This window comes from Filicampus tigris, chromosome 3 (genome assembly GCF_054856515.1).
Source record: "Filicampus tigris isolate MCC_2025a chromosome 3, RoL_Ftig_1.0, whole genome shotgun sequence".
Lineage (NCBI taxonomy): Eukaryota > Metazoa > Chordata > Actinopteri > Syngnathiformes > Syngnathidae > Filicampus > Filicampus tigris.
The window spans coordinates 29081265-29104842 of record NC_141219.1 but is presented as its reverse complement, the minus strand read 5'-3'; the positions used below and the strand labels follow the sequence as shown (position 1 = coordinate 29104842).

At 40.8% G+C, this 23578-nt stretch overlaps 1 protein-coding gene and 1 long non-coding RNA gene across 5 annotated transcripts; one reads left to right on the top strand and one right to left on the bottom strand.

Annotated features, from left to right (window-relative positions):
- Positions 1-1697: 1697 nt before the first annotated feature.
- On the top strand, positions 1698-8048 carry LOC147150552 (uncharacterized). Its single transcript, XR_015086076.1, has 4 exons — positions 1698-1962; positions 2031-2107; positions 2641-2704; positions 7195-8048. It is a non-coding gene; the product is annotated as an uncharacterized LOC147150552 (long non-coding RNA).
- Positions 4152-22707, bottom strand: cttn (cortactin). 4 transcript variants are annotated; one of them, XM_086025152.1, is made up of 16 exons: positions 20067-20231; positions 18812-18920; positions 18631-18704; positions 18430-18559; positions 17055-17165; positions 16597-16651; positions 15973-16083; positions 15288-15398; positions 13789-13899; positions 11691-11801; positions 8513-8568; positions 8364-8433; positions 7241-7500; positions 6476-6590; positions 5774-5842; positions 4152-5511 (listed from the first exon to the last, which is right to left on the bottom strand). In XM_086025152.1, exons 2-16 carry the CDS (start codon positions 18893-18895, stop codon positions 5375-5377), a joined length of 1605 nt encoding a protein of 534 aa, XP_085881278.1. In that variant the 5' UTR covers positions 18896-18920; positions 20067-20231; the 3' UTR covers positions 4152-5374. The 4 variants fall into 4 exon arrangements, with proteins under 4 accessions (XP_085881278.1, XP_085881277.1, XP_085881276.1 ...); XM_086025151.1 differs by lacking the exons at positions 11691-11801; positions 20067-20231 and adding an exon at positions 22674-22707; XM_086025150.1 differs by lacking the exon at positions 11691-11801 and having other exon boundaries at positions 20148-20262.
- Positions 22708-23578: the final 871 nt, after the last annotated feature.

Sequence of the window (23578 nt, the reverse complement as noted above, 5' to 3'; positions counted from 1 at the left end):
AATGAAACAATGATGTAATGTTGAGATTACAGTGGGTACGGAAAGTATTCCGACCCCTTGACATTTTTCACTTTCTGTGTCATTGCAGCCATTTGCCAAAATCCAAAAAGTTCATTTTATTTCTCATTAATATACACTCAGGACCGCATCTTGATAGAAAAAGAAAACTGAAATGTAGACATTTTTTCAAATTTATGAAAAAAGAATAACTGAAATATCATAGGCTCATAAGTATTCAGACCCCCGATGAATTTTATTGAGTAGAACCGTCGACCCAGTCTGAGGTCCTGAGCACTCTGGAAGAGGTTTTCCCCCAGGATATCTCTATACTTGGCCGCATTCATCCTTCCTTCATTTGCAACTCGTCCTGTCCCTGCAGCTGAAAAGCTCCCCACAACATGCTCCCATCACCATGTTTCATTGTAGGGATTATATTGGGCAGCTGATGAGCAGTGCCTGGTTTTCTCCACACATACCGCTTAGAATTAACACCAAAAAGTTCAATCTTGGTCTCATCAGACCAGAGAATCTTATTTCTCATAGTCAGGGAGTCCTCCATGTGTTTTGGGGCAAATTCTATGCGGGCCAGGATTCTGTTGGGCCACTCTGCCATAAAGCCCCGACCGGTGGAGGCCTGCAAGTGATAGTTGACTTTGTGGAACTTTCTCCCATCTCCCTATTGCATCTCTGGCGCTCAGCCACAGTCATCTTTGGTTTCTCCTTTACCTCTCTTTTCCCACGATTGCTCAGTTTGGCTGGACGGCCAGGTCTAGGAAGAGTTGTGGTCATCCTAAACTTCTTCCATTTGAGGATTGTGGAGGCCACTGTGCTCTTCGGAACCTTGAATGCTGCAGAAATTATTTTGTGATCTTGTCCATATTTGTGCCTTGCCACAATGCTTTCTCTGATCTCCTTGTGCAGTTTCTTTAACCTCATGATTCTCATTTGCTCTGACATGCACTGTGAGCTGTAAGGTCTTAGACCTTTCCTATTCAAGTCCAATCCGTTAAATTAAACACAGCTGGACTCCAATAAAGAGGCAGAACCCTCCCAAGGAGGATCAGAAGAAATCGCTAGCATGTGAGTTAAATATTAAGATTTTTTGCCAAAGGGCCTGAATGCTTATGACCATATGATTTTTCATTTTTCTTTTTTCATACATTTTTCAAAATGTCTCCATTTCTATTTTTGTCTGTCAAGATGGGGTGCTGAGTGTTCTTTAATGAGAAATAAAATGAACTTTTTGGATTCGGGCAAATGGCTGCATTGACACAAAAAGTGAAAAATATCAAGGGGTCTGAATACTTTCCGTCCTGTATAGCTTCGAACAGGCCGCCTTGTTCAGCCGGTGCCTCAGCAGAAATAAAAGGAAAAGTATCAATCTTCAATTTAGATGTCCAACGCATGGGCATAACCAGCCCGTTTTTGGGGGTGCTCAAGCACCCCAAATTCAACCCAAGCACCCCCAAAAATTATAGCATTTTTAAAATTCTCTTTTCCTTATCAAAGGACAGGATATGCTTAAATATGATGGAAAACGCTGGATAAAAAAAATAAATAATAATAAATCAAAACAAAAATGTGAACAACGCAGCAACGGAAATACCACCCTGCCTCGAAATGGTTCGGTCCATTTGATCCAGCACCGCTCTCGCCCCCCTCCCCGCTCCTCTTTCTCTCGGCTCGTCACTTGCGGAATAGCGGCGGAGTCTGTGGAGGCTCCGGTATATTACGGTGAGAGTATGTGATACAGTGGTATGTTGAACAACTATTTTACCTCCCAATACCATGACTTTGTTATCATCAACAGGGATTAGTCCTCATTTTAGCTGCATTGAATCGAATGCAACAATGATCAGCCTAGCTTAATTGTTGCGTGTGTGTAAGCTATGTGTGTGGTCATCCTCCCAGCTCCTGCATGGACATTCGCATTTTTTTTCTGTAAAAAAGCATCGTGTTCAGGTGAGAGTCTATTACCCACAGTAATTATAAAGAAATACACAAAACGTCTTCCTAATTTATTTGTACAGTATATGGTTGTCAGCTCCAGGAGAGAGAGGGGTAGAAAGGGAGGAGAGGGAACCTGGAGGAGCCCCGGAGAACACAGGTAACACACTCATGGTGAAGCAAAATATGAACAGTGGCTGTAATGATATGCAGGCCACTGGGTGGCACTATGCCCTAATAGATGACCAAAGGTAGCATTCCAGGCCACTAGATGTCACTGTGACATGTTAATCTATGTCCGGTATGTTTAGGAGGGAACAGCAGAATAAACAGTTCAGTTCCGAGCATCCAGCCGTCGTGTCGTGTCCGCTCGTTACAGCGGCTGAAGTTAAAAACATCTCATCCAGAATAAAATTTAAGGTGTATGCTGATGTATTTTCTCCTCATCAGTTGACCACATTATCAGCACATTTTGATGGATTATCTATAAACCATTTACTATTAAAAAAAATTATGAATTGATACTAATTTTTATGATACTGAATTTGTATCTTCTTAGTAATAAAACAGCTTGTGTTTGATAACACAGAGGTAGATTATTATTATTAGTATTTAGTACTTATTTAGATGACTGAATTAATATTTTTAATGACTGAAAGATGTTTGTATGTGTATGTGTTTGTATGTTGTTAGTTTGAAAGAGAGAGGGATAAAGAAAAGGGAGAGGGGATGATGGTGCAAGAACAGGAAGAGCCAGGTAAGAAAATGGACTGACTTGTGGACTTTATTCTAAGCATCACATCCTCATTACATTGTCCTTATATTTCATTTCATTGCTGACCTGTTTTCTGAAGCTGAGCTGTAATTGGTTGTTACCTGAGCAGTTGTGATGTCATTTTCAGTCAACAGAAGTGACAAAATGGCCGCCCCAGAGATTGCTAAAAACGAGTGGATTTTGCTGTTTAATTTATATTCCACAAACGCAAAATTAATCAGAATGCCGTGTTTCAACTAGTGGGCATATTCTTGAAAAAAATATGTTTGGGTCGACTTCGGCTTTAAAAGAACTGAGTTCCCTGAATAACCTGCAACATATTGGTAAAATAGTTCATGATTTAGTTGATCATATTAATTAGGCCTGTACATAGCTTGCAACAAACTTAAGCCTAGAATTTGCCAGCGCAACAATTGCGAGTATTACTGAAACATTCAAAATGCCTCTTAACTCAATCAGTACCAGATATTTTCAGAGCCTGTTTTAGCCTAATGCTTGAAAAAAATATATAAATAAACTCCTGGGATTGAATGGCTGGACTGTGAAAAGACACAAACAATGTCTTTGGGATTGAATGAGTTAATATAGAAATTAGGTAGGAACTGATTATGTTGGCAAAGTATATTCCTGTTTCAGGAATCTATATGAGGTTCACATTTTGAATTGAACTAACTTTTCTATGATATTCTAATTTACACACGATCCTTGATAGGATGGCTCGATCGATACCACTTTTTCATATCCGATACTGATTCTTTTAGTCACTCTTAATATGTGCTTGTAATTTGCTTGATACTGACATCAAACAAGTTAATTTGCTCCACTTGAGAACCACTGCAATGAGTTGGGCAATATGCAAAAATATTAACAGAGTCAGTTAAACGGATTCAAACAGGGATTCTCAAGTAGTCTTAAATATTGATCTGATTTGATTTCCATGAAGCACAGCAGCATCTTTAAAAAAATGCATTCTGTGAATGTTGCAATTTCAATGCCACAATAGAAGAAATCCAAAATCAATACCCTGGATGAGTTTGATAAAGACTTTTAATGCGGACCTGCACAAGCTCATCAACTTGGCCAATGAGAGGGCGAGCCTCGGGACTTCTTGGCAACGCAAATAGACAGGAGCTTTCACCGCAATTCCAATAAAGGACAGCATTTCTCCAGCTCTCGAAATAAACCATTCAGGCGTCAACTGCTGCCCTTACTTGTGCAATGTAGCTTTCCTATCAAAGTCGCTGCATTGGGAAACTAATTAATACTTCCAAATACTCCTGAGGGTCAAAATGTTTCTTCGGCAATCTTGAAATAGTCCCACTCTGTAAACAAAGTAATAATAACATATATGCCACTGTACAAATTCAGATATTTATTGGGGGGCGGGGGGTTTATGTGAGTCAAGCAGACAGACGTACAGAAAAAAATAATCATTTGAAAAGGTCACTTTATTATTATAAAACCCCAAAAGATGGAAAAGAATGAAATCGCGCGTGCTCACCAACGAGCACGCGCGCACACACGCACTTACGCTGCACAACCAACCAGCAGCCTGATAGAAATATGTAGTGCTTGATGTAGAACATTCCAACAACAATTTGATATAATACCTCCACTGCAGGCGTTTTTTTTTCCCTCTAAAGGGGCCTGACTGAGGTGGACATGTTGAATCACCATAAGGGATGAATGATACTGATTCTCCTGAACAGTGCCACAACCACGCCAAGACAGACAAGACGCAAGAATTTGAACACATACACTAGGCGTATCCAAAGAAGCAAAAAAAAAAAACAGCTATGGAATAAAATGTTTTTAGACCTACTGACCATCTTTCAAAGCCTCATAACTCGTGATCTGTGTGCATGATTCACGCCATCAACAAGAACCAACCGTGAGCCGTAGCGTAGTGTTAAGTTTGCGATTTGCCCAAGTGTACTTTTCCGTTGCTGACCCCTTCACAATCTGTGAACAGCTCAAAAACCAACAACTTGGCGCAACTGTGTCCGACGATGGTGGACTAAAGCTGATTTGCATACTGCATTCACTTCCAAACAAAGCTGAAGGTTTTTATGCGATATCCAAAATGGGGGCAATGAAGGGAACACAGCAAGCAAGGAAAGGTAGCCCAAGGAAAGACATTATTATCATCATCATGTTTTGGTCCCTGGTGGGGCTACTGGTGGGGCCGTATGCCCTATGCAGTAACCACCTTAAATATTTACCTCATGCTCATTTGAAACATTTTTGTGAACACGCTGTTCTTTGGTAAAGTAAGCTTAATAGGGACAATACCTTTTGATCTCGATAGAAAATATGTGGAAAATGCATCAGGTTGGTTTTTTTCGTTTGAGATCAATGCTTGAACTTTTTAGGCCTAGTTTTTTTTACTTTCATGTTCTCCCGGTGTTGAGTCACTTGAAGGTAAGAATGTACTTCACTCAAAGGAATCGCGTCAATGTAAAAAAAAAGAAAAGAAAAGAATGAAAAGCAAACGCTTGAGGCGTGACGGCAAAAGGCGCAAAAGAATGCTGATTTAGAAGACAGAAGACGCCTTGCACAGTGTTGGAGCACTCCAAAATGAAAGGAGAGAAAAGAGACCAAAGCATGAGAAGGAGAGAAGTTGACAGCCTCTCCTTTTTTGGCGGTGTGACATCATTGCCGCACTTCAACGTAATTGGCGGGGAAAAGACCATAAGCCCCTCTGCAAACGCCACGCCACCAGCCTTCGTCGATCATCTCAATGTTGGTGATGATGTCATCGGGGTCAAAGGAGATCTCGTCTTCCCCAGCTGAAACGGAAATTGCTCTAATTGGTCATGAAAGTAGACACCAATCAACTGAAGCTGCGATGTAAAAGTAAAAACCAAGTCATTCAATCCAACATTCTAGCATTGCTCCAAGACAAAACTCTTAACGTCGACTAAAGTTCACGTGATCAATGCAACAAATGAATCATTCTTGGCTAAAACATGCCACTGACATGAAAGACTAATTGCATCCAATCTGCATTTGTATTCCAGCACCAACATTTGGCCTTTTCGGTCAGCTCACCTGCTTGGTAGTCGTACAGGGCGACCGCGGTCACCCCGGCGTCCTCGACCATGTCGTACTGCCGCTCCTCTGCAATAGAACGGCCGTTCATTAAGCTCACCAACCAAGCGCTATTGATAATAAACGCAAGGGACTACCACCTTTAAAGCGGAAGTCAACTCAAATATATTTTTTTCAAGAATATGTTCCCAGCAGGCCCACTAGTTGAAACACTGCATTCTGTATAATTTTGCGTTTGTGGAATATAAGTTAAGCAGCAAAATGCACTCGTTTTAGCCACCTCTGGGGGCGGCCATTTTGTCTTCTGTCGACTGAAAATGACATCACAACTGCTCACAACGACCAATCACGGCACTGATTTAGAAAACAGGTCAGCCGTGATGTCATTTTCAGTCGACAGAAGACAAAATGGCCGCCCCCAGAGATGGCTAAAAATGAGCGGATCAACACTTATTCCACAAACGCAGTATTTATCAGAATGCCCCGTTTCAACTAATGGGCTTGCATAGAACATATAATAAAGACCGATGTTCATCTACGTGAAGACACTGATCATGTTAGGCCTGCAAGGACCAGGTCAGTGACACCTGGTCAGGTGGCTCAGGGTTGGGCTACTTGAGCACCAGAAGCCCTCATAATGCACACATCTTATCTTCTTATCTTATCATATATCGAATGAATGCATTCTATAAAGAAGCTTACCCTCAGCAGGGGTCTGGTAAAGCGACTCCGGCTGTTCGTAGTGACCCTGTGGTTCTGGTTCATACACCTGCTCTCCATTCTCATCAGCAGCGTCGCCGGTGAAATCGTCTGCATTCTAATGATGATAATACAATCTGTTCAGGATGTGCCTGGAAAGTGCACGCTTGGATTTACTTGTGATTAATTTTGCAGATTAAAAATGACACAAAAAGCAAGCGATACGTTCTTTGACATCATGTAACTCAATTTGCAAAAGTGCCTTCAGATAATTCCTGTTGTCAATTGACATTCTATGAATAAAACTGACTTGACTATGTTATGGTAGTATGTGAGATACATTTTTTGTGTGTTTGCATTGCTTGCTGCTGGTAAGCCACTTTTTGCTACTCTGTCTCCAACCGATGGGCATTTTTTTAGGCCTATTCCGATATGTGGCTTACAACAATCAAGATATGAATTAATGGAAGGACATTTAACGGTTGCACAACACTTATTTCTTTGTATTTCTTTCGTGACATCAGAGAGAAATTAGGCAACAATTGATGGATTTTTTTTGAGGGGGGGGGCATTGTTACTTACATATTATCGGTCAATTAATTGTCAATACAGCCAAAAGTGCAACAACAGGGATGAGGAAAAAAGTGAGCGCCAAGTCAAAGCTATTCCTGTTTCTTTTGCTGTTTTGAGTCAAGCTACTGCACTGTGTTGTATCATTGCAGTGCTGTTTCAAAAGACTGAAAGCGGTCTTTCTGTCCGGAAGCCCACCTGGTATGTTGACGAAAAGGCAGGCTGGAGAGGCTGGACAGGCGGAGTCGGGCTGGGAGTGGGACTGGGGCTTTCGGCGACGGGCAGCGGGGAGGGAGCTCGGGCCCGCTCTTCCATTCTGCGCCGCGCCTCCTCTTGCTCCTGTTTCTCCTTGGCCTGCCGACGGGCTCGCTCGTCTTCGGCTCTCTTCCTGTCCTCTTCCTCCTTCTGCCTGGCAATATTCTCAAACTGGGCCTTAATACTCCCTGTGCTGCTGCCAGCTTGATGAAAGGAAGAAGTCGAGAAATAAGATTGGGGATGACTTTTTGAAAGCACCCATTTGACTCGACGTTTCTAATTCCACAACCAGGGATGACATTTGATGCCTATTGCATCAAATGTTCTGTTGATTAATGGCCCCTTTGAAGAAACTGAGGGAAAATGGTGAATGCACTACTTTAGTCAACCAATAGACATAGACATACTCGGATGGCAGCAAACAGCTGGATTCCACTTGACCAATATCAATATCCTCTGCGGTGAATAAGTTTTAATGAGTTCATTAAAACTCCTCCAGTTAGAGCTGGAAAATTAATTGAATTACAATGATTGCACTCCATAATTAAAAAATTGGCATAATCCTAAAAAAATGATTATTAATATTCATTTTTATCCACTGCCTTATGTTTGTCTACACAAGGAAATCATACTTGAATTTGTACATGCACCGTTTTTAATTTTATATTTATTTATGACCCTTTTCTATTAATTTTGTTTGTTCCAAAAGGAACATACTTGCATTTATTTGTACATTGAAACATTTTCTTGTTTGTACCCAAAAATAAATGATCCTTTGAATAATCGTCATTTCAATTATATTCAAAATAATCACGATTCATATTTTTTTTTCCCCCATAATCGAGCAGCCCTATGTCCAGTTTTTCATTGAGTTTCCTCAGCGGTTGTCTGTTTTCAAGCTGCCGTTGAAAAAAAAACAAAAAAACAAGTGAAGGTAGGGAAAAATCCTCCATTTTTGCTTATTACTGTGACTAGTCCAACGCATTCCTTCCGAGCCGTGTCATCTCCTCAGCTTGTCGAGTCCGAGGTTGCCACAAACAACAGACAGACGCCAGTCAATACTTACCGGCCTCCACGGGTCGCGTTTTCTGGTAAGATGATTTGGGCTTCTCAACATCCTCAAATGTGCCCGCACTCTGCCGAGCACAGCCAAAGAAAGACGTGGAACGGTAATCGACATGGACATAGACACAGGGATGCGAGCGTACGATGTACCTTATCCATCCTGTCATTCTGGACACCAAATTTCCCTCCAAACCCTTTGGAGTAATCTAGGGGAGGAGAACAACGAATAAATCGGAGGGTCTATATGACTTGATGCCAGTAAATTTCAACCGCAGTCACTATCCAAACTTGGTTTGCAAATCCCTTTTCTCCACAGCTCATCCTCATCTGTACATTTGATATTTCATTTCCCCATTGACTATCTTCGAATGCATTAGCGATACCTAAAAAAGTCTTTGTGTGAGACCCCGCAAGAGTTCGGATGAAGCAGACTGCGGTTGATTGAGTTCACACAAAAGTAAAACCGCAGGACTCAAAAGAATCGGACGATGGATTCATGCACACCTGGATCGGGGAGGAACAGAAAAATGCACAAGGACAATCTTAAAAGCTAAGTCAAGCAGCCATTTGCCGTTTGCTGCAAACTGAGGATCAGCCGCGTCTCTGCTTGGTCTCGTTGGAAGGCATCCACATGCAACAAAACGCATTGGCCCAAAGGAAGAAAAAACAAAAGAAATAAAGCATCATCGCAGATCATGGAGGCGCAATAAGCTTGATCAGCTGACTTGGGGCGAGAGGCAGAGCAAACCTCGGACTGCTCGCCAGTCAAGTGCAGGGCACCCAAAAAAAATAAACACTCACATTTACATCAACATGCATTTTTGAGTCTTCAAATGATCCTTTGGGGGGGAAAAAAAGTCCAAGTACCCGGAGAAAACTCCACACAACAATGTTCCAACGGAGATTGGAAGATGTGTGACGGGAGCGTGCGGCAGAAATGCGAACCGCCTACAATCTATTGCCAGGCTGCCCCACTACAAAAAGAAATAAACGACATGATTTGAATGGGTCTTTGGTCATTATGGAATATAGCGTAGCCATCTTGTGTGCTGCGTCTTTTGAGACTGCATATTGGAGCTGAACGATTAATCGAAATCAAATCGACATGGTAATTTAGTAGAATACAATTTTCCAAATCTCAAAGGCGGCAATTTTGGGGAAAACATTATTTGATGCAGCTGGTCAGTAGGCTCTCTTTTATGTACCGGTATATAAAAGTATATACACGTACGGGTATTGCGGTTCATTTGCCGTTATTTGAGAGTAAGCCTAACCTAAGACCAAAACATTTACGCATAATGTTTGATAAGGTTGATCGTAACAGAGATTCATTTATTGGTTGTGTTTGTTTAAAAAAAAAAAAAAGACATCTTGAGAAAAACAATCACATATGAAATGGTTATTGTAAGATTGAAGAAAAAAATTGCAATGACATTATTTTTCAAAATTGGTCAGCCCTACTGCATGCCATCACAGCAGCAGTCATAAAGTGGGAGAGATCAACCTGCCACACAATCGTTTTGGAAAACGAGCACTTCCCTGGAGAATTCTGCAACTCTCAGAGGGCGGAACTGGAATCGGATGAATAATATAAAAATATGTGCATTAACAATAGGCTTGGGTTAATTTACACATTTGCTGCCCACCATTTTTTTATTTATTTTTTTACATTGAGCAACTTTGAAACATCCTATTATTATTGTGACAGCGGAGATCAAGGCAAAACTGTCCCTTGCAATAATATGTTGTGCCCCCACTAGTCTAAACGCTGTATTCTGATGAATATGGAACAAGAATTAGGAGATGAAAGCATTCATTCTTCCAAACACCCGAGAGGGGCCTCCACTTTGGCCCGATACCGCCCTCTGCTGTCGACTGTCAGACTGTCAAAAGTGCCCTGGGGCTCGCACTGGCAACATGACAAGCAAACCCTGAAAACAGGTGAGCGGTGACGACGTTGACGACGCAAACACATGAGCAGTTTCATATTCCATTTAGACAGCAGAAGGCGGTAAAATGAGCGACCTCTGAAAGGGGTGCAAGTGGATGGATTCATCTTCTTAATTCTTATCCCAGAAATGAAATATTAATCCCAATTCTGGATTATGACTAGTGGGGACACGTACAAGATCAGATAATTTCACCTTTTCTTCTCCTTTACTATAAACAATAATGTCCTTTACAACATCCTGGCCTCAGTCGAACTGACATTGGAGGGCGATGGAGAATTTTCAGCACTAGAAACTAAAAAAAAAAAAAAAAAAAAACACGTTGCAAAGTGTATAGAGGGCGCAGTGCACCCCAAGGATGGTGGGGGTTAAGATAGACCGATATGGGTTTTTTCAGGGCCGATACCAATTATAAAGAGTCGAGGAATTTTTCAGATTTTTTTTTTTTTTTTTAATTACGTACCTGTCAATTTGTACGTTTTCCCCGTATTTGACATGTTTTTTGATCATTTCAAATTGTGTACGCCGTATAACAATTTTTGTACGGGGAAAAAAAAATTTAAAACTCGTTTTTTGTTAGACCGATCTCGTCTTGCCCATTTCGGCTCTAATCCGGAGCGTCCGTTAGCAATTCCGACTGCAAACTACGGCCGCCTTTCACGAGCATAGCCCCCCCCCGTTGAGCGATAAACACTGTGTAAGATTGTATATAGAAATATCCGTTTCGTTTCCGCCACCTCTCCCACTGGGCGATAAATACTGTGTAAAATTAATCTGTAATCTGTGTAAGATTACAGAAATGTACGGGCAAATTACAATTTTTGTAAGATTCAGCACTGCCCGGGGTTGACAAGTATGTTATTATAACAAGAACTTTTTGACAATATACATCTTTTGGTGTAAAATCCAAACAAAAAAGTTCTGGGAGCACCCAGGGTCGTCAGCAAAAAGTCAAATGAAAACTTGAAAAAGTAAAGTTCTCCACATTAAATAAAGTCCTCCTAAATTTCAAAATGACAGTAAAGTGACAATTTCACCTATCTTTGTTTTGATTTCAACACAGTTTGAAATGGAGTTATTATCGGCCAACAGATTTTTAGAAAAGGCCAATAATCGGCCCCGGGCAATAATCGGTCTATCCCTGGTGTTAAGTGAAAGAGGAAGCCAGTATTTCAGCAAAGTAGGTCATGGCCAATTACTGAAAAGGAGGGGGGACCAACAACTGCAAAAAAAAAAAAAAAAAAATGTATGTATGTATAATAAGAATCAAATCAATAGCTATGAAGAAGCCAATGTTCGTCTGTATTTTGTCAAGGCAAGGCAAGGCAAGTAGCAGGTGGGGGGGGGGGGGACTTCTAAGAGGAGCAAAAGATTTGTGCCTTTCTGTGAGCCATGCTTGGCCAGGTTCTCCTTGTACTCATAGCCCAGGGCACTCTGGTCCTGCCTCTCCGCCTCTACCCCATACTGACCTCCAAAGCCACGCTTATAGTCTGCAACATAACACACACAAAGACCATACGATACAATACAATACAAACGTGGACAGGCGAGGGCTGACACACACACACACACACACACACACCGGAGGGATTCAAACACTTGCGCTGACAGTGCTTCATGATTTTCAACATTTCTTTCTGACTCCACTCCAGACACACGGGCCCCTTTAGTAGGGTGACCAAATGTCCTCTTTTGCCAGGACATGTCCACATTTTTACACCCTGTCCGCCTGTCGGTTCTTTGTGCACTCTGTTACACGTTTGACTGCCACAGAAAACAGTTTGCAGCTGTAACGGTGCGCAAAGCTCGCACGTCCATGTTTCAATGTCGAATAAAAGGTGCCGGTCGGAGTGCACACATAAAAAACGGAGATCACAAAGCTTATATGTGGACACATAAAAACACAACAAAGCTGTAGGAGAGAGAGAGAGAGAGAGATCACGTGCAAAGTTGACCGAGTTCCTTAATTGTTGACCCCGGAACATAGGATGGACAAGAAAACAAGAAAAAATTAGGAGGAAGGAAACTAAAGACTGAAGTGCCTTTTTTTTTCTTTGCTAAAATAATATACTTGTGTGAGACTAGTGGTTTATGATTTACATTCATACATTGAAAATGTGGTAAGAAACATTTTGTTAAAGCTGGGTTTTCTACATTTCTATATTTAAGTAAGACTTCAAAAGAGAGATACAATTTTTTTTCCCTACCCATACAGAGGGGGCGGGGCGTCATTTAAATTAGGGCTGCACAAATTTTGGTTTGAAAAAAATAGTGTCATTGTGATCAAGGCACATATAGTGCAGAATGCAAGAAATTCATATGGAATTCTATGCATTCATCGAAGTTTGACCAATCAGATGCAACCATCCAATAGGAGAACAGTATTACAACTTAGAACTTAATTAGAGAAGAATATGTTTCTATTTTCCCACATGAAAAAAATGTATTTTTCTTTCATTAAAAAAAATTTTTTTTTCATTAGATAATAAATATGTCATTTAGGTACATGTTAGATGCCGCAAGAATCTTGATATTGCAATATGCAATATGTTTTTCAAATATAGTCCAGCCCTACTTTAAATACATTACATTGGCGTTATCATGTATGGCATCTTTGAGTATCTCAAGGCCCCGCGGGCCGAGTGTCCTCTTTTTTTGAAATCAAAATATGGTCACCCTAGCTTGAGCGTTTTCAAAGCTACAACGATACGTCGGCGATGAATTTGTTCAAAGCTGCTTTGAGCGAGAGTATCTCTTCAATAAATGCCGGTCATTGAATGCTACATTTTAGCCAAGGTTTTACTTCCTTTGTTCCTCTTTTGGGTTGACTCACATATTGAGGAAGTAATCGTCCTTTGAAATACGATACATCAAACATGAAAGAGAAGCCCCGTCGGAAAAAGAGGAAGACATTTCAAAGCCAGCAGAGGACAACTTGGACATTGTATTCTGTTTTTTCTTAATCAACCTATAACGGATTAAAACGATGGTGAATCAGGCAAATTGTCAAGCTTGAAGCACGTGAGGTTTGGTGAGGAAAAATTATTCCAGAGAGAAAACAAACAGGTTTCATGCTACTCGACCAGTGCTGGATGTAAATTCAGTACAACATTATGCAAGCCAACAATTGATCGCTGTTATTAAAATTAAAATATTTGGGAATCTTGCCAAAATTCACCTTCAGAAGACGATGTTTTGGAGTTACCAGTTTCACTTGGTGAAATGAGACTGGTTCCCAACAAAACACAACATTTGCACATCTGTGAAAAGTGTGGGCTATATTCTTCTTCCGATTTCTGTATTTGTGGTTTCTTGACAATCACCTGAAGGGAATCTTTTTTATTCCATTAGGTTTATCCATCTAAACCGCCCCGGTACAGATTAGTGTGCTTTAACCGCAGAACCTGAAACGTCATCATTTATGGGCGGCCATCGACTTTGAAACCCTTGTATGTCTTAACCAGACAAAGACGGTACCTTTTTGGGACTCATGGAGCTGTAGTTTCTCCTGGTGGTCCCACCCCAGAGCAGATTTATCCTGGCGGTCTGTCTGCACACCAAATTTGCCTCCAAAACCTTTGACATAGTCTGTAGACACATGACACAAAGAATTGTTGCCGCAAAATTCTATTCAATAGGGATATAACCATTAATTGAAAAGCGATTTAAACTGCTTAAAATGTGCATGGATGAAAATAAAAAATAAACTCAATAATCGATGAATCGAATAATCAAATAATTGATTCGAGTCAAGACGCACCGAGTGTTAGGTTTATGAACTCGGACATCTCGGCACTCACAAGCCTTATACAGCAACGCCTAACAAAAGACATAACATATCTAGGTCATTAGAATATACTCATTTAGAGTGTTAAAATATGTTCCCCCTAATTTTGAATTTTTTTTCCATTCCGGATATAACATTTTGAATGTGTAGATCAAATTCTGCGCCAAACATCATTGCGTATTGCATTTGTGGACGGCACAGAGTCAAGCGTGGTAGCGATTTAGAAAAAAAAGGAATCGAAAACCGAATTGGGGCTTGAGTGAATCGTTACATCCCTACTATTTCGGGTACTAACTTTAATCACTCAAGAAGGAATTGACTTTACACAGTTTTTGTCAAAAACAACCAATGGGAGCAGATTGCGCAGTTCGAGTGTTGCTGTGGTTCAAAAGTAGTCAGGATGCAAGCTAGCCTCACTCCAACAGCTAGTTGCACAAATATGTCAAAACATTGTCATGTCAGACAAGCAGCTACAGGAAAGTTGATCTTTCGAGTGCAGGCAAGTGTGGACGGACCACAATGTGTCTCATTTGGAGCTTCCGGCCACACAAAACAACACTTGAGCAACGGCATTTATAGCACAGTTGGACAAAACTGGGAAGAGAGATGAGAAATCAGATTAGAAAATTAAATTAAGGCTGAAGAGTCGAGTCAATCATGTTTTCCTGCGTTATGTTACAGTAATCCACAAAAATGAGTAGAAGGCCAATTGATATGTTAGAAAACTGTGCGTTACCTTTGAGACTCAAGCAATGCTGTACCCTACCCTGCCAAATATTGCCACAAATGTGGGCCACGGACTGGAAATGAGACTTGATGATGCGCACACAGAAAAATGTCATTTTTCACCATTCGTGTTGCAAAAATTCGTAAATGGCAATAAAAGTCTCGGAATTTGGGGGATTTCACATTTTCTAGACCTCTATCACAAGTGTGTGTCCAATCATCATCCAAATTCTGAAAATTGTTCTTGTGCTAACTGAGAAAAATAGTGTGTATTCTTAATGCTGAGCACATTCTAAATTCAAATCAATCTATGGCTCCATTAGACATCCGACAGATAAATATGTATGCCACTGGCTCAAAAAGCAGAATGGATACTAAGCCGTTCTGCATTTTAGCATGCAGACCATTTCAAGTTAGCTTGTGTCAAATATCAGCTCGTTAATATCTATGCGATGTTACCAACCTTTCTGAGACTCGTGCCTCTCGGTTTTGCCCTGGTACTCAAAGCCCACGGCGCTCTTGTCCACTTTGTCGGTCTCCACACCAAACTTGCCGCCAAAACCCTTGGTATAATCTGCCCAAAGGCCACAGCAAATGGCGCGGCAGGAAGAGGAAAGAGAAAAAGAAACAGGCCTGATTAACAATCATGCACCGAACATTTGCGGCCGAAAAGTGCCCAAAGTGGATTTTCTGATTTGTCATCAAAAACATTCGGCCAAAATAGTAGTTGTGATATAACGTGACCATGTGTCGACATTAATCTCAGAATATTTACTGTTGAGAGGTTGAAATTCCGAGGGATTGGACAATGCTAAGTTAAACAAGGCGACTAAATCGGTCAAGTCAATACAATCGACTACTTCACACCAGTAGGTGGTTGGTCAGGCGTAATAACCATGAGCCGGTGTAATTAAATCATTTGGTATCAAATACCGCCCCAAATAGAACAGACACTCAGCTAACATATAATCAAACTAAAATGCAGTCACGTTGGACACATATCAGATTTGTATCCATATACGAAAAGAGAAAAAAATTGGAATTGTCCTTTTCACATTGAGAAAGAAATTTCCCTCTGATGGTCACTTTATTAGGAAGGGCCTTCGTTGTGTTCATGTTTGAATTGAAGACGTGACATGACAACAAACCTTTCTGGGACTCATGTTTCTCCGTTTTGCCTTGGTAATCAAAGCCCACCGCGCTGCGGTCAACCCGATCTGCCTGCACACCGTACTTCCCTCCAAAGCCGGTGTTATAGTCTACACAGCAAGCAAAACGGAGACGGTTAGTGGTCAGGTTGAGGCACAACAGCAGCGGTGGTCACAGTTCAAAAATTAAATACAAACAAACAATAGCTCCTCCATATGGTTTTCTCCAGTAAATGAAGTCCTCCAAAATTTCAAAATGACAGACATGTTCAACTTTCACACATTTTTGTTTTGATTGCAACGCAGTTTTAAATTGATTTATTATCGGCCATCAGATTTTGAAAAAGAGGCAGATTCCGATATTCATCAAAACGCCGAATCTCAGCATTGATAAATCGGCCCGGCCGATAATTGGTCTATCCCCGGTAGAAACTTCCTGGCAATGGTGAGTAACCTGCCGTAGGCCGCTGGTGCAGTTCGCACAATTGACACGGTCTCATCCAGTGTAAATACCGAGGATGGGCGCAGGAAGAGTTAAGGAGGCAAATGAGACAGGCCCCGGATAACACATCAAATTTCAAACTGATCTGGGGTTCAAGCTCAGTCACCGAGTTGCAACATCACCTTTCTGCGAGGCGTGTTTCTCTGTTTTCCCAGCATACTCAAAGCCAACCGCAGACTAGAAAAGGAAGACAATATTTCGACAAATTAGGGCAACAAAATGCAAATAACGATGACACATGTAGCAATATTGTAAGCCCTTCAACCTAGTTCTATTGCACCTTTGTCCTGCCTCACAGTTCTCTGTAAAAGAGACATCCAATAGACTACTGTCTACTGTCAGAGAGGGAGGGGCAAAGTCGGTGTGACTCATGTGTCGATGGAAAATAAAAGGGCATGGCGGTCCAGCGGTGCGATGTTTTGATGATGTGTGAGCGATGTCGAAGATTTAAATATCTGAAGAACAGCTATTCGATAGCAAGTGAAAAGTGACGCAAACAACTACACTTCTACTACTTCTACTCAAATTCAGCAAGTTTGACTTCACAAATTCTCAATTTGTGGTCAGAAACAGGAAATACCTGGTCTACGCGGTCAGATTGAACACCATACTTCCCTCCGAAGCCCTTCGAGTTATCGGTCTGGGAGCAGTGCTTGGATAACGTGCTCTGGTATTCGTGTCCCACGGCAGACTGTTCAAAACAAAGAGCACGATGATATTGTCAGGGCACAGAAAGACGGGAGTAATCCATCAGAAGGCATTCTATTGTTTGCAGTTGATAAAAGAGAGCAGAGGAAGACTAAAAATGAGCAATATCACTGTAAACGTAGTTAGCGGGCTCACATCTGACTCATCACAGAATCACGCACGCACACAATGAAGCACCGCTCACTCATCAAATTCATGCTGCAGCGGCTGCACAGACAGACCAAAGAGGAAAGACTGAATGGACATAGCAGAGTTGCTCGTCAAGGGAGATTAGATGTGTAAAACAATACAACTGAGTTATCGATGCGTTGCCAATGAAATTTAAGTCATGTGTAGTACATCTGAGAAGCAAGAAAACATAACTGTAACCGGCCACTGCCAGAGCTGGATTTCAGATTGGGGGTACTTCAAACGAGTCAATAAATGCTAAAGGAGCAACGATTAATCGACAACTAATACAATCATTGTTTCTGATCATCGATTAATCGTTTGGATACGTTTTTAATTTATTTTTTAATTTGTCCAAATCCTCGGAATTCCAGCTTCTCGACAGGAAACATACAATTTGTAGTCATCCATGAAAGCAGACTGATTACCTTTGTGTTGAGTCAAAATCAAACATTTTGCTTTTACTTTGGAAAAGACTGATCAACATTTTTGCAAATTTTTTGATATGTTACAGATCCAACCAGGAACTGATTCATGATTAATTTGTTTGTGCATTTTCTGCACTGTCAATTTGAAATAATGTCCTGTTCTTTGAACAAAAGGGATGGAAGATAAACCATGTTTTTTGTCCAATTAATCGACAGATTGATTGATTATAAAAATCATCGTTAGTTGCAGCCTTAGAGTGGAAGTCTACGCAAACATTTTTTTTTTCAAGAATATATTCGACGGAAGCCCACTAGTTGATACAGGGCATTCTGATAAATATTGCATTTGTCGAATAAGTGTTAATCCACTCGGCTCCAATCACGGCTCAGACTCAGAAAACAGGTCAGCCGTGATTGGTCGCTGTGAGCAGTCGTGATGTCATTTTCAGTCGACAGAAGACAAAATGGCCACACCCAGAGAAGGCTAAAAACGAGTGTATTTTGCTGCTTAACTCATATTCCACAAACGCAAAATGAATCAGAATGCCGTGTTTCAACTAGTGGGCCTGCTGGGAACATATTCTTGAAAAAAATATGTTTGGGTTGACTTCCGCTTTAATAAAAACAAAGGCAGATTTTGTTTTCCTGCACCTTGTCCATGCGGTCCTGCTGCACCCCAAATTTTCCTCCATATCCATGCGAGGCCTTGGGCATGTTATCCATCTCCTGCTGTTTCAAGCTTGTATGCTCTGTTGACACGGTTTCACGCAGCTGGTGGATACTATTCCAATGAGACAAATAATTAATCGGCATATTTGTGGTTGGTCCCGTAAACAGACAAGGAATTCTCACTTTATGTGCTCCTGATGTCCCGAACCAGCCACTGTCTTGGCACCCCAGCGCTGCTCCTTCTCGGATACATCATTCTGGAAATTAAGGGGGAAACAGACTATCAACACAGCAAAACGCTGACTAGGACAATGAGTCAGCATGAAACCAGACATGGCTGAAGATGGTGTGTGTGGAATGCTACCTCAAAGTCGGGGTCAGTCTCCCAGTCGTCAGCTCCATCACCTAGTGTCACCTTAACTGACTGTCCTGCTGCTGCCTTCCACATCTTTAGCGAGGCCTTGTCAAACACACTTGAAGTACAAAAATGCAATCAATGGATTCAATTATGCAAAAAGAGAGAGCAGATATTAACCCTGTTAAATTTAATTCGAATGATTTCATATTATCACATAAATCAATTTAGCTCCATATACTGCGTTATTGGAATCCCATTGAAAGTTGATACCTTGACACAAAAAGGAGATCAAATCTTTAAATGCCAAAAGATAATGTTAGGTTTTGGCACTTTCTCATAGGTGTTCAAAACTATATTTACGATTGGAATGAATTTACAGTGTTGTAGAACTTCACTAGTGGTGTTCAACAACACTGCAAGGCCAAGCGATGCTCATTTCGATTGCCACATCTTGCTTTTGCTATTTTTCTTTTATTTCTAAGATCCGTGCTTTACAAGGAAAAATAAGGAAAGCGTCCAAAAGTGGAAATTTCCTGGATCCCCATCCCCCCAAAAAGTGTAGTCACACACAAGCTCGAGGAGAGGAGCTCGCACAGACCAGGAAGCAATCCTGTGTGCGTGCCTGTTACCCATATGACATGCCTATCTCCTACAACACAACCACACCCTCCTGCGAATCGCTCACAAACCCTGAAAAACTGTCATTTCCTTGACTATGCCCGCAGTGCAACAATTAAGCGTGACTTACGAAAGGTTAATAAAGTGTGACCTAGAGAGGGAAGACGTTAGAATCGGGTGTTAGTCCCCAAAAGAATCCTTATTTTGTCCGCAGTTGATGACTCCAGTTAGGTGGCCGACCGTGCAGTTTGTAATGTCAGCCAGGTAAACCCTAGCACGAATGACAAAACATTTGTTTGAAACTGAAACAACTATACAAATATAACGTGTTTTGCCATTTGACCAATGACGTTCAAATTTGGCGTGCCGTCAGCCAGAAAACAGTGGGAAAAGGTGAACACCTTGATTTTGTGAGTTATGTCGACACATGTTGACACGCACTCGAGTTGCCAGCAGCGGTGCAATGTCATTTGATTTCGTGTGCTTGAATTGCGGAATTGTGTGCGTCTGTCTGCGGCATTTCCTGTTCCAGTTTTCCACGGAGCTAGCTGCTTATGCTAACATGCCAACTGCGGTTACGGAGTCGGCGCAAACTCGGAGAGGCCAAGACATTTTCAAATGGAATTAATATCTGCACGCTCACCGTCCACGACAGTTGGAGCTGCGTCCAGAATCCAGTCAGTCAGACCTTAGGGTGAATATAACGTGAGTGTGTTCTCCTCACCCTGATCGAGATGGAGAAGAACGCTCAACGCTGTTGGGATCTTCCTGTTCTCCCTGTATCCCGTTGTCAGACGTGGTGTCGTCACGAATGGGCGTGGTGACCTTTGACGTAGCGCCTTTGATTTGTCGGCCGCCATAGGTCGATTTTACATAAACACAAACTTATGTTTCATTTATCCATCCATCCATTTCAAAACTTAATAAAACGAATTTAAAAATTGTATTATATGGCACGTCCGTACGCGGATTGAAAGAAAACTCAACAACTTTACCGCAGTCATGATGTTGTTCCTTTAGCTCTTTCGTGGCTTAGAAGTGTTTCCCTAACTAGTATTCACTATATTTGTGACGGATGGACTGTCAGCCCAGTCATTGTACTTGTCGCGTGATTGTTTTACCTCAGTGGACAAAGAGTATACGAGTACATGGATGGACTTTAAACTAAGACCTAATGCTCACACTTCTGCTGTTATTCCAACGTAGTGGAGAAATAGTATGCACAGTGGGGGACAATAGTCGTGGATAAAACTTTAATGGTGAGACAGTTGTTCTACTAGTATCCTGGATTGTCTTACTAGTGACAGTGAGGACAGAGAGCGTACTAGTACTGTGCATGGACCTGCATGATGCAGCTGCGGAGTTACTTGATACTCTACCATACCCATATAGAACATTTTAATTAGTGCTGTTCAGATACCACTTTTTGCATACTGCACCGATGCATTGCCATTTGAAAAATCAAAATATACGCACTATTTTTCTTGTAATTCTAAAGAATTGCATACTCACTTGAATGTAAAATTATTCATATTTATATTTATATCATCACTTGTGAAGTATCTGTTGTACTAGGGCTGCTCGATTATGAAAAAATATTAATCACGACTATTTTGGTAATAATTGAAATCACGATTATTCAAACGATTATTTTTGCTACAAAAAAAGAACAGGTTTAAACATGTAAAAAAAAATATTAGGACAAAATTCTTTGAAACACTATAATAATTTAAGTTCGTTTTGGACCTAACAATATTTATTAAATTATTTTAAAACATTTAAAAAGAGCAAATTTATAAATTAAAGTATGGTTTCTTTGTATAAACAAACAGAGCATTGGAGTTAACTTGGTTTGCACTTATAAATTGCCAAAGTAATGAACTGCTTGGAGTAAAATGCCAATTTTGACAGAATAACAGATGTGCTATTCATCCCTACATTTAAACCTTTGTCTGGAGCCTTTTTTGTTTTGTTTTTAAAGTAATATTTAAGTAATTTGCTTCTGATAAATTATACATTTAATATGCTGATTGGGTCAAACTAATTTAAATGTTGACGGTTACATACTAGTAATCTATACAATACTTCTAAGTTACAGTAGGCCATATATAAACTGTATTACAATAGAATGATCAATAATGCGAATTTGCAATGCAAATTGCATTTGAAGCAATTTGAAACAAAAATAAACACAAAAATGTTGACTTCATATTATAGACTACACAAGAAATGTAACTTAAGTCACAATAATAATGTTTAGCATGGTTTCTATGGTTGCTGCGTACAGTGTTTCAACGTTGCGCACGACGCCAAATCTGACTCGATGTTTTCTTGCTTTGGTGTATCATAAGATCATCGTAAACCAAACGATGGTTGAATAGATTCGTCGCGTTGCCGGTGGGTGCAGAGACTTTATACGTCTTTGCTCACCGTCTTCCACGGTGAACCCAAAATGTAAGCAAATAAGCGATTTCGACTTGCCTTGCTTGTTTACAAGTCGTTCCTGTGGCGGTTCGTGTGCCATTTTTAGGTCTGTTACTCTGTTAGAACGTTGAGTAGGAGCGTGTGCAGTGTGACTTGCCGGGTGCGGGAGTACGGGGTACAGGATGGATGGCTGGCTAGCAACACTAATTTTAACTTAATTTAAATTTTTTGCATTTTTATTTTAATAACTGTGATTTTTATGCAATGTTCACATTAACAAACTTTCAATTCGGCCAGGGTTAAAAAAGAACTCCAGTTGCCCAGTGGGGTATCAGTAACAAGGTTACCTGCTTAATCACAGATGGAGCTCCCAACATGGCTTCATGTGCAAAGAAAATGGAAGTTTGCCATGTCATCTGTGTGGCACATTCATTGAATGTCATAGTCAGAAATATATCAGAATAAATCAAAAATAAGGGACAAAAGCAACAGGGAACATCGTTGGATGTCAAGAGGAGCACAACTGCAAAGGTAAAATGTTTTTTTTCCATATTTGTCTCTCTTACACACGTGTGTTTATGCAGTGTTTTTCAAAATTTTTTTAGTCAAGGCACATTTATTTCATTGAAAAAAAATCCTGCGGCACACCACTAGCTGAAATTGTAAAACAAAAAAAGCTTATTTGAACAATATAAGTGTTATATTGTTTATATAAGAATTTTTAAACAATTAAAAAAAATAATTAATTACATTATATTATAACGTCTTGAATAGGAATTAAACACAAAGAAAAACGTATTTTATAATGTTTCATATTGATACTTACTCAGTGTGAAACCTGGGCCTGTTTGGATAAACATGCGTCACTATTTCTCTTGTCTCTAATCAAAGACAATGAGATACCTGCTGCTGCTGCTGCTACTTGCTGATATGGAAGGGTACTACAATGTAGTAAAGTCATGATTATGCTGCCAGGCGCTAGACCGCACAAATTAGATAATTTCCCACGACACACCTGACAATATCTTGCGGCACACAGTTTGAAAAATACTGTGTTTATGTATGGTAAATAAGAATAACTTGCTGTACTTGTAGGAGAGACTATCACAGGTTCAACTTCAAATGGGTCGGCCTGTTCTCAAACTGGTCGAGGAGGTGGAGACACGTTGGCATAGCACATTTAACATGCTCGAGAGACTTTTCCAAGAAAGGGAATCGGTCGGGGCAGCTTTGGCTGGGTTGAATACTGTCATGGTCTGTTCTGTGTTGCTGTCATCTTCTCTGTGTTTCAGCTGATTAACTGTGCGGGCGTGTCCTTCGGCGCCGCACCTGTGCGGCATTTGCAATCAGGAGCTTTAAAAGGACTGCGGCGTCGAGGGTTTGTTGTGGGAAGTGGCAGGCGACGAAGGGAGCTGTCATTCAAGCTGTTCGGTTATTTAACAGTCATTGAGAAGTTTGTTGGGCGTGAAGGCATAAACTGGTTTGTGACTGAACCAGGATGCTGGGGGGAGTAGATGAGGATGAGGATGGTATGGAATTTGATAAAGGGGTGTTGGGTAGTGGAAGGAGAGCGTATGGACGGGTACAGAATAGGGACGAGGGGAATAGAGGTGGTCAGAAGGTGAAAAGAAGCCTGGAAGGGAATAGTTCGGATGAGGATAGGGAAGTGGTGAGAATGAAGATGGGTAAGGAGCAAGTTAAGGTAATGCTTAAGTTTAGGAAGGAAGAGGA

Coding starts and splice junctions, on each gene's coding strand:
- cttn (XM_086025152.1), bottom strand. CDS start 18,895: ATGTGGAAGGCAGCAGCAGGACAGTCAGTTAAGGTGACACTAGGTGAT. Junction 18,560..18,630: donor GGACATCAGGAGCACATAAA/GTGAGAATTCCT, acceptor TCATTGGAATAG/TATCCACCAGCTGCGTGAAA. Junction 6,591..7,240: donor CCTTTTCGTCAACATACCAG/GTGGGCTTCCGG, acceptor TATCATCATTAG/AATGCAGACGATTTCACCGG.